Raw genomic sequence first — 17897 nt, forward strand, 5'->3', positions numbered from 1 at the left:
TTCTAACTCCAGGGGGTGCATCAGTAGGGTAAGTGTTGGATAGTATAGGGGTAAAAATTACTATTCTAACTCCAGAGGGTGCATCAGTAGGGTAAGTGTTGGATAGTATAGGGGTAAAAATTACTATTCTAACTCCTGGGGGTGCATCAGTAGGGTAAGTGTTGGATAGTATAGGGGTAAAAATTACTATTCTAACTCCAGGGGGTGCATCAGTAGGGTAAGTGTTGGATAGTATAGGGGTAAAAATTACTATTCTAACTCCAGGGGGTGCATCAGTAGGGTAAGTGTTGGATAGTATAGGGGTAAAAATTACTATTCTAACTCCAGGGGGTGCATCAGTAGGGTAAGTGTTGGATAGTATAGGGGTAAAAATTACTATTCTGACTCCAGGGGGTGCAATAGTAGGGTAAGTGTTGGATAGTGTAGTGTAATATTATGCGTTGTAATGGTATGCGTTGTAATGGTAGTATGCGTTGTAATGGAATGCGTTGTAAAGGTAGTTTTTAAAAATGCGTTGTAATGGTATGCGTTGTAATGTCATGCGTTGTAATGGATTATGCGTTGTAAAAAATGCGTTGTAAAGGTAGTGCGTTGTAAAAGTTGCGTTGTAAAGGTTGTTCCCCCCCTCGCACCCCCCCTCTTTGCCCCTGGGTGTTGTTTTGACCTTCTGTGGCGACTGCGTTGGTTTCTGTGCACCAGGTCGTAGGCTAGGAGGGCCGGGATGACACGTAGGATGGGGTCCATGGCTGTCCGTTGCGTACCGGTGCTCCTTCTTCGCGTCGTCCTCAATTTCGCGGGAGTTTTTGGCTGCCGTAAAAAATGAGCGGTGCGGAGTGACGTAGGCACGGATCGTACTTGCTGGTCCGTAAAAAGCTGCCTGGGTCCGTCCGAACGTCACGTACGTGATGTCCCGGATAGGAATTGTGGGTATTTTTTCGCCGCACGTAGTTTTTTACGATTCGTACAGAAATGGTATTTCTGTACGAATCGTACTTGCGGGTTTGTAAGGTGGTTTTCCTGGGTACGATTCGGACGGAGAATACGCTCCATACGACCATTCGTACCCGGCTTTTACAGGATCGGAATCGGCACCAAATGTCAAAAGATGAACTTGCAGTCTAACTGTTCCGTATTAAATCACGATAAAACACCTGCCCACAGTCCACTCGTTGGATTACCCCACACAGTGTTCGTGAGTCACATGTGGGCTCTCCCCGATCGATCGTTAGTGCACATTATAGAATTCTTGTCTTAAATATTGAATATTTTCAAATTTATTTCTAGGTCGCATTTCTCTTCGCATATGTTTCACTTGTCAGAGAATACATTTTTCTCCATATATAATTTAAATGTATGATTTTCTCACTGCATTTATCAAAAGATATATTTCTCCCATAATGCTTTAAAGTATTCATCCTTTTCATATATATATATTGTGTCATTGTTTCTTTGCATGCAATGGTATGCACAAAGCTCTCTCTATATGATATGATTTTGACTCCATGCCTTGTCATATTTCACAGATTGCTATTCTTCTTTCATTATTGCATTTAAGCATTCCATGATATACCCATGTAACATTTTAGCGTGCATTTTGTTCCATTCTGTTATTGGTAAGACACAGCATTTCATTTTTGCACTTAAAGTGTTTTCTTTTTCACTTCATGTTGGAAGTGATTTCCTTGTAATAAAGTGCAAACAAACCTGATTCAATTCCTATAGTTTACACAGGTGTTTTCTCACTTTAAATGCAGCACATTAAGTTGCCCAGAATTATCACTTTGCAACGATAGATAGATAGATAGATAGATAGATAGATAGATAGATAGATAGATAGATAGATAGTTAGATAGATAGATAGATAGATAGATAGATAGATAGATAGACAGACAGACAGACAGACAGACAGACAGACAGACAGACAGACAGACAGACAGACAGACAGACAGACAGACAGACAGACAGACAGACAGACAGACAGACAGACAGATAGATAGATAGATAGATAGATAGATAGATAGATAGATAGATAGATAGATAGATAGATAGATAGATAGATAGATAGATAGATAGATAGATAGATAGATAGATAGATAGATAGATAGATAGATAGATAGATAGATAGATAGATAAATAGATACTGAGGTACTGGCCATCACCACTGGTAGCAACCCATGAAGCGACCTATTTTGGCCACTAGAGCTAAGCACCACTCCCACGCCAGCCCCGGTCATAAAAAGTCTTGGCATAAAAATAGATGCCAAGCTCTCCATGTTAAACCAGATATCTACCGTGGCAGGGACATGTGTGGGCCTACTGAGACAGCTACGGAGACTCGCCCCCATCTCTCATTTACAACACAACGGATAGCCGTGTCAGCAATGATTATGTCAAGGTTAGATTATGGCAACTCTCTGTATATTGGCCTTACTGAAAAGCTGCTATCAAAACTCCAAGTGTCCATGAACGACGCTACTAGACTGATTTTCAGTCTCCCAAGGCGGGCACATGCCACCCCCCTACTGCAGCAGCTGCACTGGCTCCCGATCAAACAGAGAGCCAGGTTCAAAGGTCTCTGCATAGCCCATAAAACCATCCACGGCCGGGCCCCAGCCTACATTAAGGAGCGCCTTATAAACTATGTGCCAGGGCATACCCTTCGATCGCCTGATGCTGACCTTTTGGCCAGCCCCGCTTCAATACATCCTCCAAAGGGGCCAGAGCCTTTTCTGCAATGATCCCTCAACTCTGGAACAGGCTGCCGGAAAGCCTTCGCAGGGAACCCACCCTTCTCCAATTTAGGAAAAAACTTAAAACGCTTCTTTGTACCGAAGCCTGGGGCACACCCTAGGCCAAGTTAAGAGCATGTACATGCAGATGTGGGATGTTAGGCTCTCTCTCATAGCGCTAAGAGACCTATTGGTGATTATACACTCCAGAAGTTCCAGTTAACATTAACATAGATCTATAGATAGATAAATAGATAGATAGATAGATAGATAGATAGATAGATAGATAGATAGATAGATAGATAGATAGATAGATAGATAGATAGATAGATAGATAGATAGATAGATAGATAGATAGATAGATAGATAGATAGATAGATAGATGATAGATAGATAGATAGATAGATAGATAGATAGATAGATAGATAGATAGATAGATAGATAGATAGATAGATGGATAGATCGATCGATCGATAGATAGATCGATAGATAGATAGATAGATAGATAGATAGATAGATAGATAGATAGATAGATAGATAGATAGATAGATATATAGATAGATAGATAGATAGATAGATAGATAGATAGATAGATAGATAGATAGATAGATAGATAGATAGATAGATAGATAGATAGATAGATAGATAGATAGATAGATAGATAGATAGATAGATAGATAGATGGATGGATGGATGGATGGATGGATGGATGGATGGATGGATGGATGGATGGATAGATAGATAGATAGATAGATAGATAGATAGATAGATAGATAGATAGATAGATAGATAGATAGATAGATAGATAGATAGATAGATAGATAGATAGATAGATAGATAGATAGATAGATAGATAGATAGATAGATAGATAGATAGATAGATAGATAGATAGATAGATAGATAGATAGATAGATAGATAGATAGATAGATAGATAGATAAATAGGTAGATAGATAGATAGATAGATAGATAGATAGATAGATATGAGTGTTGAGGGGCTCGCTGAGGGTTTCTTCAGCAATGTGAGGACAATTGCATGTTTCCCAGCATTTCCGCAAGTCTCCGAAGAGGTGGAGGCATTCAGAATGAGTATGAGTATGGCACTGATAGGTTGCAGTCCTCTGGAGTAGACGTGGTGGGGATAGGGGTCCGAAGGGGCCCCTAAGTATTTTAATTTCATGGTGGTGGTGGTTGCTTTTGTGGTGATTGTGGGCCCTGCTGTAAACATTGGTTCTTTTGATAAGATCAGGAGGCGTTTGGTGACATGTGTTTGGACCAGTTTTGTTTGAAGTCACCGTAAATGGTGTCAATTGTTGTGATTTTTTTGATGAAGAATTGAGAGAGATTGTTACAGAGGACATGGAAGGGTATTGATTGAGTTGGAGGTGACTGTTGATGAGGTGAAATCCTTCATGATGGCAAAGATTTCTTGTGTTAGTTCCGGCATCGATGAGGTCCACCTGAGTGGCACTTTTGGTGGTCCAGATCATTTAGTGGTACGGACTTTTGGAGGATTTGAACATGCTCCTTTCTGCTTTGTCCTGGCTCATTTTCCATTTGCTCTCAAGTTGCTTTCAAGGCGTTTCATCAGTCTGAATTCCTATGTGTACCAAATTGCCGAGGGGGGTTTAGATCTTGTTGTGATATGGGCTCTTTGAATGAGAGGTTTTTAAAGGTTGTGAACACTGGTCCAAGGGATGACCTGTGACATGAGTGGGTCCTTTTACTCTTTGGACGAGACCTAGGTTTTCAAGTTCTTCGATGAGCTCTTTTAAATTGGGGCCAGTGTGGTCTGCCAGTGGAACCAGAAGTCTGTAAGATTTAATGATTACTTGTATTGAGGGAGAATAGCATGACAAAGTCTTTGACGTTGTCAGTGAAGTTGGGACATAGTCTAGGTGCTTTGTCAATGAGAGATTGAGTTGACTGTGACGTGGAGCTTGAACAACAGGTATATAAATTGGTTCAGTGACTAAATATCGAGGGACATAATATGAATACCCAAAATATTGACTCCAAAATATAGAAGTACAGAATATAGAATCCCTATCTACAAACAGGTAAGTACTAAAATATCGATTCCAAAATATAGAATGTTAAAGTATAGTTAGCTAAAATATCAACATTTTTAAATGTATTAAAAATAATATAAAAGTATTTAAATATTAAAAACAATTAAATAAAACATACTTAGAATAATATAAAAAAGCTTAAACTGTAAAAATAATAAATGTAATGTAAAAAAAGTAGAGATTTTGTTGGATAGTGAGAGCGTACAAATTACTATTCCCACTCCAGTGAGTGCAACAGTAGGGAAAACGTTGGATAGCGTAGGGGTAAAAATTACTATTCCCACTCCAAAGAGTGCAACAGTAGGGAAAGCGTTGGATAGCGGGAGGGTAAAAATTACTATTCCCACTCCAGAGTGTGCAACAGTAGGGAAAGCGTTGGATAGCGTAGGGGTAAAAATTACTATTCCCACTCCAGTGAGTGTAACAGTAGGGAAAACATTGGATAGCGTAGGGGTAAAAATTACTATTCCCACTCCAAAGAGTGCAACAGTAGGGAAAGTGTTGGATAGCAGGAGGGTAAAAATGACTATTCCCACTTCAGTGAGTGCAACAGTAGGGAAAGCGTTGGATGGTGGGAGGGTAAAAATTACTATTCACACTCCAAAGAGTGCAACAGTAGGGAAAGCGTTGGATGGTGGGAGGGTAAAAATTACTATTCACACTCCAAAGAGTGCAACAGTAGGGAAAGCGTTGGATAGCGGGAAGGTAAAAATGACTATTCCCACTCCAGTGAGTGCAACAGTAGGGAAAACGTTGGATAGCGTAGGGGTAAAAATTGCTATTCCCACTCCAGTGAGTGGAACAGTAGGGAAAGCGTTGGATAGCGGGAGGGTAAAAATTACTATTCCCACTCCAAAGAGTGCAACAGTAGTGAAAGCGCTGGATAGCGAAGGGTAAACATTACTGTTCCCACTCCAGAGAGTGCAACAGTAGGGAAAGCGTTGGATAGCGGGAGGGTAAAAATTACTATTCCCACTCCTGAGAGTGCAACAATAGGGAAAGTAATGATTTAATATTAAAATAAGATTAAATTATTATCAATACCAATAAAAAATTTATTAAAAATAATTATCAATTAATAAAAATTAATTACCGATTAATAAATAATTATCAATTAATTATCAATATATATAAATAAAAATTAATATTTACTTTATTACAATTAATTGACTTCCCACCCAATTTCCCTATAAACCCAGAACCCACTCCCAATTATAAAAAATACAATTAACATTATTATCAATTAATCAATTAATAAAAATGAATTTGCAATTAATAAAAATTAATTAGCAATGAATAAAGATGAATTACCAATCAACAATTAATTATCAATACCAATAAAAAATTAATCAACAATAATTACCAATGAATAAAAATTAATTATCATTGGAAAAAAATGAATTACCAATGAATAAAAATTAATTACCAATTAATAAATAATTATCAAGTAATTATCAATATATATAAATAAAAATTAATATTTACTTTATTATAATTAATTGACTTCCCACCCAATTCCCCTATAAACCCACAACCCACTCCCAATTATAAAAAATACAATTAACATTATTATCAATTAATCAATTAATAAAAATTAATTCGCAATGAATAAAAATTAATTAGCAATGAATACAAATTAATTACCAATTAACAATTAATTATTAATTAATTATCAATAGACATAAATAAAAATTAATATTTAATGTATTAAAATTAAATTACTTCCCACCCAATTACCCTATAAACCCACAACCCGCTCCTATTTATAAAAAATACAATTAACATAATTATCAATTAATCAATGTATAGAAATGAATTACCAATGATTACCAATTAATAATTAATTATCAATCAATGAATTATCAATACATATGAATAAAAATGAATATTTAATTTACTAGAATTAAATTACTCCCCACCCTATTCCCCTATAAACCCGCAACCCGCTACGGAATTAAATTACGCAAAAATTAAATTAAAGAACATTCATTACTTTAAAAAAATTAAACATACATTACAAAAATAATATATAATTTTAACACATATACTACCATATATAACACTAAAAATTATAAAAACTATATTTTAATAATTTGATATTCTGTGCTATCTATATTTTAGAGTCGATATTCTGTCCTGTCTATATTTTGGATTCTATATTTTGGTTGTTTACCATATACTTTTGGAGGATAGGTGTCTGTGGAGGTGGTGCGTGCAGCTGATTACTTCTTGTGGAAGATGGCGATTCTGCCCCTGTGCTTGTAAAGCCTGTCCTGCCTTGTAATCCTATAGCCCTGGGTATCTGTGGCACATTTCAGGGCTGATGCTTTTTAGCTAGGTTTTCATGAGGGAAAGTAGGTTTTGTAGATTTTGTGCAGCCAGTCCTAGATCTCTACTATGTGTTTGGTGTGTGATGTTTAGGAGCATGCCTGTGAGTGCAGAGTGTTGTGTGAGTAGTTGCAGGTCTGTGTGAGTGTGAGAGAGTGAGGTGTTGAGTGCTGTCAGTAATGGGTGCAGTGACTGTCGGTATAAGTGTATGACAACATGGAAAAATGGAACAATGCTCTCTCCCATCTCTCACTGTCTATACCAATGACCACCTACACAAGAATATCATGCCGGAAATGGAGAATTCCACCTCTTTGACTGCTCAGTTCTTCTGGACATTTTAGTCTGCAAGATGTACTGGCTTTCCAAAAGGCTATACGAGTTAACTTTAATAACTGACCTTAGCGATCCTACACTAAAAAGTACAAGAAGATGTAATGTCTGTACTTTGATGAAAAACGAGTTTTTCTTGAATCTAAACATACCCAAAATAAGTATCTTGAATATACGTTTATAAATAGTAGGATAACTGTGTCTAGCCTCATCACAATGCAGTCTCTCTGGAAGATGAGTTATAGTGTTCTACTTGCCTGGCCTCAAGAAACTAATTAGCAAAATTAATTTCCTGTGATTCCTAATGGGGAAATTCTATAAACATTTCTGAAACTCTGAATACCTAACCAAAGTTCTAACATAGCTGTTAAGCTTGCCAGCCTTAATGTTGTTTTGTTGACATTAGGGCTCTTTGCGCTTAACCACTGATAACCAGTGCTAAAGTGCTTGTGCTCACTCCCCTCAGACTGGTTAAATTGGATTATACCTAACTGGCATATTTAATTTCATTATAAGTCCCTTGTAAAGTGGTATAAAATATACCTAGGGCATGTAATTTAAATGCTACCAGTTGGCCTGCAGCACTTATTGTGCTACCCATTTAAGTAGCACCTTATAAAATGTACTCGGTCTACCACTGTAGCCTGGATAAACTGCCATCTCAACTTGGCATTAGAACTCCCTTGCTAAGACCTATGCTTCCCTTTTATTTCACATAAGTCACCTCTAAGGTTTTCCCTAGGCAGCCCATAGGGCAGGGAGCTGTGTGATTTAAATGTGGGACATGTCCTTTTAAGTATTTTTTAATTGTACATGTCCTTGCAATGAAAAACTCATACATTTGTTTTTCCCTACTGCAAAGCTTACACCTCCCATAGGACATCTTTGGGTTTTCTTTGTTACATTTAATAAGCTGCAGCTATGAAGAAGGTAGCTATGTCTTGTTGGTATCTATGACATTTTATTGATAAACTCTCTTGAATGTGAAAGTTTGATTTTTCATTACAATTTTCAAAATGGCATTTTTAGAAAGTTGGCATTTTTGTGCCCTTTACCCATTGTGCCTGCAGCCTGTATTGCATCACTTGACTGGTGTAGCTAACAGTTGAACTTTGTGAAATCCTCCCTGACAGCCACATAAACAGGGATTAGCTGAGCACAGTCTCACTTGCACCTAAATAGGGTGTTTTTTTCCTTCACAGAACCTAACCACCCCACATTTTCACTACAATCAGCTTCTAACTAGAGCAGGGAAGTCAGGAAATACAAAACACTCCGAATGAACCCTTATAGAAGCTTTTACTACCTTTCAAAGGAAGGGCACAAGAGTATAATAGGACTTTCATACCCACTCTTCAGTTCACTCGTGGACCTATGGAAGGACTCTTAGAAGGGTGCCTATGGCCTGTCATGTACTCTGGAAGATTGCTGCTGCACCTGGAAGGAATTCTTTGCTGCCTGGAGCCTACCTTGAACCCTCAGAGGCCAAATCTGCTGCTGAGCCCTGCATATTCACCGGAACCCAGCACTATAAGAGTGACTCCAAGGGCTAGTTTGCTGGCCTCCTGTTCAGAGCCATAGGGTCACAAAGGCTCCCATCATCTTAAACTTGCACCTGGATCCAGGCTGAGGGATTCATGAACCCCTTGGAGGTGTCCCACCAGTCCTGTATCCTTTTCTGTGGTGCTAAAGGTGCCTAGGTGGCCAATTCCCAAAACTGAGAACCAGGAAGAGACCAGGATCAACCTGCTCACCTATCCGCTCGAGGTCACCAGTCAGATTGGTTTCATATGTTTTTCTCTGCAGCACCAAATACATTTAGTAGTCCTTCGCCAAATGTTTATCCAACCTTGTGGAACTGTCTTTGGCTACAGCCCTCGGCATCATCCCACTGGAGACTTTCAACTTCTATTTTGGAGACTAAGGTGCCGATCACGATCCGGTAAAAACCGGGTACGAACCGTCGGTCGGAGCGTTTTCCCCGTCCGACTCGTACCCGGTCGTAAAACTTTACAAACATGGAATTACGATTCGCACGGAAACACCATTTCCGTACGAATCGTAAAAAACACCGACCGACGAAAACATACATACGAATGTGATCCGGGAATGCTGCGACGTGACGTCGGGACGCTTTCAGGCAGCGTTTCACGACCCAGGAATTACGATTCGAACCGACAGCAGTCCGGACGGCAATATTTTCACGGCACCCAAAAAGTGCCGGAAAAGCGAAGTACGGCGCGAATCGACCAGAGTAGGTGGCCCGGTACGCACCGTACCCCACCCAGCCCCCGTACATACGCGCCGACCCCCCCCAGCCCCAGTATGTACGTGCCGACCCCCCGTGTATGTACACCCGTGTACCCCCCCCGTGTATGTACACCCGTGTACCCCCCCGTGTATGTACACCCGTGTACGTTCGAGTCGAACCCCCCGTGTACGTTCGAGTCGAACCCCCCCGTGTACGTTCGAGTCGAACCCCCCCGTGTACGTTCGAGTCGAACCCCCCCGTGTACGTTCGAGTCGAACCCCCCCGTGTACGTTCGAGTCGAACCCCCCCATGTACGTTCGAGTCGAACCCCCCCTTGTACGTTCGAGTCGAACCCCCCGTGTACGTTCGAGTCGAACCCCCCTGTATGTACACCTGTGTACGTTCGAGTCGTACCCCCACCCGTGTATGTATGGTGCACGGGGGGGGTTCGACTCGAACGTACACGGGGGGTTCGACTCGAGCGTACACGGGTGTACATACACGAGGGGGTTCGGCGCGTACATACGGGGGCTGGGGGGGGGTCGGCGCGTACGTACGGGGGCTGGGGGGGTACGGTGCGTACGTACGGGGGCTGGGGGGTTTGGCGCATACGTACGGGGCTGGGGGGGTCGGCGCGTACGTACGGGGGCTGGGGGGGGGTCGGCGCATATGCGGGCACGTCTCCATGGTTGCTATGGGAGTTCGGTGCGGACGGTGTTTTTTCCATCCGGTTGTAACCTCGGACGCACGGGATGGATCGTGATTCCTCGGTCGGACTTCACCTTTCACATTTGTACGGTAAATCGTACGAGGACGTGTCGGACACATTTTCCGACCCGAGGACGTGTGGGGAATGATTCCCAATGCGGTTCGTATGGACTTTTTACCATGCGAATCGTGATTGCCAGTTCGTACGGCACTTGTACGATTCGTACGGTAAAAAGACCGGATACGAGTCGCACGGGGAAATTTTTTACCGGATCGTAATCGGCACCTTAGTAGAACGTAAAATGTTTAATAGCGCATTCAAGCCACAGCTATTTGAGAACAACGCTTGCTCCTTGGCTCCCTGGTTTACCCAGGTTCTTGCTTTGGAAAAGACTGCTTGTAAAAGGGCAGAAAGACTGTGGTGCAGAGAGTGTATTTGGAAGATTAGGACATTTACAGAGCAACCTTGAGGAAATACCATTCAGCAATTAAGATAGCTAAAACAAAGCTTTTAATGGAAGAAATTCCTTCAGCTACTAATGAGCCATATTAATTGTTTTTAATTGTTGTAGGTTTTATAACAGCTGCATTGTGCTGCTATTTTGGAAATTTAGGGGCATATCAACAACAACCGGCGATAATTATCGCTGAGCGCACTTAGCGCTCGGATAATTATCGCCGGCTAGCGCCGATTTTTATCGCTGAGATAGCGTGCTATTAGCAACGCTTATCTCATCAGCGATAAAAATCCTAGCGCTAACTGGCTAACGTGAGATTATCGCTGGAAACCCAGCGATAATCTCACGTTAGCTAGTTGATAGGGACTCACAAACTTAGCCATGGTATCCACCCTCCATAGGATATCATGGCTAAGTCAGTCTTGAAGCAGGCGTAAGGAAAGTAGCGATAACAGGTGTTATCGTTACTTTTCTTGCCGCTATGCTTCATAGCCTGGGGCTTGATGATAGGAGAAATGTCGCTTAGCGACATTTCTCCTATCATGTCAGGTCAGGAACGCCCACTTTGCATCTCATTAGAGATGCAAAGCCGGGCGTTAGGAATCCCCACGCTAAAGCAAGGTTTCACGCGTTAGCATGACCTTGCTAATATAGCGATAAAATTATCACCTCTTTTCGGCCGAAAATGGTCGCTAAAGCGGCGATAATTTATTATCGCCTCGTTGTAAATATGCCACTAAGTTTGGTTTGCCTGCTAATCCATGCCCTACTGCTCTATTGGCTAAGGTGGCTGAGGTGGTCATTCCAATCCTGAATAGTCTCCCGAATTCTTCTTTATCAACAGCCATTGTTCCTTCTATGTGAAAAAAGGGTAAATTAGTTCGACTCCACGCACCTAAAATTCTGTTAAATTTTAGTCCTATTTCTCTACTCCCAGTGATAACTAAATTTCCTGAGAAGATAATAAAGAAGCAGTTGTAGGATTATCTGTTGCTCACTAAGCTGCTGCATCGCATCCACTCTGGAGTTTCTCCACAGTTTAGCTCGAAGTGTCTGAATTTTTTAAATTAACCTTGGACCAAACTCTATCTAATGTGTGTTTGGCTGGAGCTGCTTCCCTGGTGGAATCGTTTGTCTTTACGGTGGTGTCTTAGGCTGATGATAACAGCTTCTCATCTCCTTTTTGTCTCTTATTTGGATTGTTTCTTGCATTCAAGACGTTTTTTGGCTGTCTTCTTCCACTGCCATCACGTCTAATGTTTTTCATCTAGGTGTTCCTGGTGTAAGAGCACGTCTCATTTTCACTCTCTCTCATTAGGCAGTTATGACTCATTGAGATAAGTGTACTGGCTTTCTGTTAATCATTAGTCCTAGCTGGCCTTCAGTATATGGTCACTAGATTGCAACAGTCTTCTCTTGCTGTGGTTGCAGAAGGGGAGGTTTGTTTGCCAGTGCAGGTGACCTTGTAGTCATGTTTCAGGAAAAAGCTTAAAACTTGGTTATCTGGTGTGACATAATTGTTACCTCTCGTACTGAAGTCTATAGCACCAGGACACTGCTAAGGGCATATGTGAACTTTTTAAACTCATCCCTTCCTTCATTCAATCATTCTAGCTGGAGCTTCTTATTGGAACTAGCTATACAGGATAACTTCTGTCACGGTATGTATGGATTAGGATGTGTCATAAATGGCAGCATTGTGTTTGATGGAAATATTGGAGCTGCACTTTATATTTTTAAAGACTTTACACATTTATCTGAGTTTGTATTTCAGAGCACTTTGGAACCTCTATTCAACATTATTTGTGATAGGTGGAAAATCTATGTAGTTGTAATACTTCATAATTACACAAACTAAAAATGCATACATATTTAACATATTTTATGTTAAAGGCGACTAATCGGCACCTATAGGCACATCTTGCAGTCAACAACGAGGGACCCTGAAAGGCTTGGTGAGGGGACTGTAAAGTCAGAATATGGTCATAAATAGCTATCAGTAAACGCACATTGGAGATAAAATTAGAAAATCTACACCCATTGACAATGGCATTCTTGCATTATATCAAGCAAGGTCTTGATCATGGGAAAAAATCCAATACTATGGGGTCTGGAGTATTGGCCTGCCTTGTTAGCCTCTGTTCTCCAAAAGTAAAAAGCTTGGACAAATGAACATCTGTCTATGCCATAGTGCCATTATCCTGCTTTGTAGTCATGAAGTGGGTGAAAAACATGTGTTGAATTATTCCTCATCTAGTGATGAGGGTGGTATTTCTGGCTCTCAATCTGCCCAGATTTGATTATGGTAATGTTTTGTACCTGGGTGCGGATAAGTCAGCTATCCGTGGATTCCAAGAAGCACAAAACACCCTGGCCAGGCTTCTCACATGCACTTCAAGAAGGATCGCAGCCTCCCCCATTCTGCAGAAATTGCATTGGTTACTGATCTAAAAAAGAATACATTTAAAAATTCTTTGCTACATGTTCAAAGCTAATGCTGGCCTTGGCCCTGAATATATACAAAAGTTGGTCTTCTTGTATATTTCTTCTCGGAATTTGAGATCTGCTGAGCAGGGACAATATCGTGTACCAAGAATACGTCATGCACGTTCAGGCGGGCGTTCATTTTATATCTAGGTCCAAAACTGTAGAATGCCTTGCCTCAGTACATGAGGAATTATACCTCCCTAATGCAGGTCCGCAAATTCTTAAAAACATTAGGGCATATCAGCCACAACCGGTGATAATTATCGCTCAGTGCACTTAGCGCTAGGATAATTATCGTCGGCTTGCGTGGATTTTAATGGCTGAGATAGCGTGCTATTAGCAACACTTATCTTAAAAGCGATAAAAATCCTAGCGCTAACTACCTAACGTGAGATTATCGCTGGAAACCCGTGAGCTTGCTAATTAGGCGATAAAATTATCGCCGCTTTTCGGCCGAAAATGGCCGCAAAAGCGGTGATAATTTTTTATCACCAGCTTGATGATATGCCCCATTGCTCTTTTAATGGTAGTGTCTTCAGTGATGCTTAGCGCCGGGAAACCCAGGGGTAGCTTCGTGCTTTCCAAATGGCAAATAATAATAATAATGTACTCAGTATTCTGACATACGACCCCATGAAAGGCTTGATTCGGTGATTCTGATTTTTTCACTTTCATCATTTAGCTAGCCAGCTTTTTTTATTTATGAGCTCTCCTGAGGCAGTTTGTGACCCCCTTATACATCTTCATATCAAACATATATATATAGGTTGAATTGTAATGTTTTATGATGGAATACATCCCTCCCTCACCCAACATACAAAAAGAGAATATTTGGACTACCTTCTTCCAATATCGAATGCACACAATAGTGCACACATAAATAGAAGGACATGAAGGGTGCCATTTCTATATCCTGAAACAGAATATTAGTGTGCACACAAGCTCCCAAAAACACATGTATGCATTGGCACACAAAAAGAGAGGAACACACACAAACATAAACTAGCATAGCACAATAAACTACTTTCCTTAAGTGAGACCAAAAATGCTCATTCACCTTCAGAGTCCTGTACTCCTCCTCTTCTTTTAGTTTGATTTGCTGGACACCAGTCATCTCTTCTCTCAACTTCTGTAGCCACTCCTGGATCAAACCCTGCATAGAGAAGAGATTCATGGATTTAAACCATGGTGATTTGGGCATATATACAGAACTGAACAGTAACCAGCACACACTCTTGTGTTAAAATGTGTCAATGCATATGAAAAATGTTCTCAGTCAGGAAAGAATGCAGAAGTTAAATGCAATTTTCTCTTCCTACTTTAAGCAAAGATAATATATCCCCCTTTTAGGTATTAAAAGACAGACATAGCTGGGATACAAAGAGCCCTCCACCTTCTGGCCCGCAGTTCTAGCACAGCTGCAGTACCAGTGATAGCTACAACTGGACTGGTAAGTCATAGCATAGTAGTTTAAAATCTCTGCAAAATAATTTGTTGTAACTTTGTAAGTTTCATGCTTGCTGCCCAACTGGGAACACCTTCAAAAAAAGTTGTGGGTATCTTTTCCGAAGGTCGAAGTGACTCTGGCTAGAGATTAAGTAAGTATAGCCACTGAGCCTGTACTCTCTTGGCGGTATCCGAAATTACAAATCTTAATAGTGAAGCAGAGCCACATATCCATAATATTCAAGCAACTGATGTTTTTAAGTACTGCTTTCTTCATCATAATATGTACTCCTAGCAGAGGGCTATGCTCTTGTACTGGGGACCACCATGAAGGTGTACACTGTTCAAGTCATTGACACAAATAGGGATTTGGTTGTGGCAGCAACTACAAAGGGGAAAAAGGAGCCAACAATCTACTCTCATTTGTTCATATCTTCTCATTTTAGCACCACCAGTGTCAACTCTATAAAAAATTGAGGAGGGGCGTAAAAAGGCCCACTGAAGAAACCAGTGAAGTCACATGTCACCAATAAAAGGGCGAGGCTTCACCTTTTATGAGTTATTGCTCCTCTTAACACTCAACGATGATAATAAGGCACAGGTTAGAGACAATACTGTCATTTCCCTCTTGAAGGGGGCATGGCTGCCTGCCCCTTTTCTCCAATACTCTTTTCCCTTGTGATATTTTGCGGACTGGATTTGTCTTGGGGATCTGGAGCAAGGATAAATTGGCCCTCTATGTTGATGGCAGGATCCTGTACATTCAGAACCCACAACAATATCTTATTGGCAATGCTGTAAGTTTTAATGTCAAGGCCTTTTACCTAACTGTAAACTGTAAAAAGAGTCTACTCCCCAGTCAGCGGTGAGCACTTTCCCTCCTCAACATGTTAGATATTTTTAACAAACAGGTATTTGAAACAGCTCAATACAAGTTAGTATTTTTAAAACAGCAATAGGGGGCGTGGCTTGGATGGCAGAGGGGGCGTGGCTTGGACGGCAGAGGGGGGCGTGGCTTGGATGGCAGAGGGGGGCGTGGCTTGGACGGCAGAGCTAATGACTGCCTGATCCCGCCGATTCGCCGTAACGGAGCAAGCGAAGGGAGTTTACTACGATGAACAGCGAGCCGCCAAGAAAAAAGGACACCGCACGGGGCGTCGGAACTCACACACCATAGATTGATACCATCGCAAAGAGGCATGAACGCCCAGAAACACTAAGAAAAGCAAAAGTAAGAATGGGGATGGAGGGCTGAGACATCCAAGATGGAGCTCTCAAGAAACAACGGAGGAAACCGAAACTAAAACTGTACCCCAGCTACGCAACCACGAAGGAGCAAGGGGCAAGGAGCAAAAGGCCGCCGGAACAGCTACAATATAGATATAAGCCGGCACTCGGCGGCAAGAGGTGAGCGGGGGGAAGCGGGCGAGACAAGCACCTGATAAGAAAAGTGCAGCGCTGCTCTGAGAGCCCCCCACCACACACAAAGATCGCGTGTACTGCGATATCCCCCCTCCTACCACTAAAGGCACCGCCTCACCGCCTAAGCAACAGGGAGGCTGGCAGAGCCACACACGACGGAAAAAAGAGGAAAGTGGAACAGCGGGGTCAGCGGGGGAGCAGACAAGGGGAAAAGAAGAGACAAAATGGCGGAAGAAGGAATTAAAGCAAAACAAAGGCTGAGCGCTAACAAATGAGAGGAGATAGTGGAGGCAGATGAGAGAAGGCCAAACGAAAGCAACCAAGCAGCCAAGCAAGTCTAACAGAGGTGAACGAGAGAGGGGTGAAAAAGGGGTGAAAAAGGCAACTCGCGCTGAGATCCAAGACTAAGAATAAACCAAAAAAGAAAAGGAGCACAAGTAGGCGTAGGGGGAGAGCTCATAAACCCATAAAGACTGTAAACAGCGCATAATAACGCATGCAAAGGAATAAATGCAAAGGAACAAACACCGCTGTCTATGAAGGAGGAGTATGAAAAGGGGCTAATTGGGGGTTAATTAGGTCGTGCACCCCCCCCTGGCACATTACCACACTGGACCGCCTAACTCCTCAGGTAGGGCTACCACAGATACGCAAGAAAAGGATCCATAGTGCTCAGGCTAGAACGACCAATGCAAGAAGACTTTGGGGGTACCTCAGGAAGAAACATCAGAGAACGACGTGGATAGGAGAAGAAGGAGAGAAGTAAAGCCTGGTGACAAGATAGCCAACAATTCAAACAGAAGAACAGACAAAGAGAGACAACACGGACAACATCCTGAGCAGAAAAGAAAAGAGCAAGCAAGGAGAATAGAGGAAGCAACACGCAGGACAAACACACGAGACAAGGGACAAATAATGACGCAAGAAAGAGGCACGGTGCCAACAAACAAAAAATATGGCTGACAGGGAAACCAGACTGCACCAGCAGCAAAAGAAAAGCAAGGGCGAACCACTGACATCGGATTTACCAATCAAACAGAGGCCGGACATAAATAGCACGCTAGAAACGATTCTTAAAAAACTAGCAGAGGTGCATGACTTGGCAAAATCAACAAAGCTCACCACGGAAACAATCCAATGAGAGATTACGGCAGATAGAGCAGATCTGAACTCTGTGAACATCAGACTGACAGCGGCGGAACAGAGAATTAGCGACACAGAAGATGCTGGACATGTCATGGTTAAAGAAGTAAGATCATTAGCTGAAATCACGAGCGCCCTACAAAAGCAAGCAGCAGAGATGGAAAATAAGAACCGAAGGGGTAACATTCGAATACTCGGAGTCCCAGAAGGAGCCGAGGATACGGCAGGCTCTTGCTCCGCATTCCTCGAGGACCTAATACCAAAGCTCACCAACCTAAAGTTCAACCGTCAATTTGAATTAGATAAGGCATTCAGAGTACCGGCTGCCAAAGTACCGACCTCCCACTATGCAAGACCCATCATAAGCAAGCCCTTGAGGTCACAACACATGGAGGACATTTTTAACTTTGCCAGGAAGAACCAACAGATCAACTGGAAGGGCCACAGAATCATCCTAACCCAAGACTACAAAGCCCACTGTGGACACAAGGAAAGGATTCCTCGCTCTTTGCCAGAAACT

General features: G+C 41.8%; 1 protein-coding gene across 1 annotated transcript in view; it reads right to left on the bottom strand.

Moving 5' to 3' along the window:
* Positions 1-17897, bottom strand: part of LOC146830005 (E3 ubiquitin-protein ligase TRIM39-like) — a 352043-nt gene that overhangs the window by 158786 nt on the left and 175360 nt on the right. Inside the window, exon 2 of the mRNA XM_085604241.1 lies at positions 14424-14519. Coding sequence (XP_085460367.1) covers positions 14424-14519 — 96 coding nt within the window. The remainder of the gene's footprint in view (positions 1-14423; positions 14520-17897) is intronic.

The sequence above is a fragment of the Triturus cristatus genome, chromosome 5_1, assembly GCF_964204655.1.
Source record: "Triturus cristatus chromosome 5_1, aTriCri1.1, whole genome shotgun sequence".
Lineage (NCBI taxonomy): Eukaryota > Metazoa > Chordata > Amphibia > Caudata > Salamandridae > Triturus > Triturus cristatus.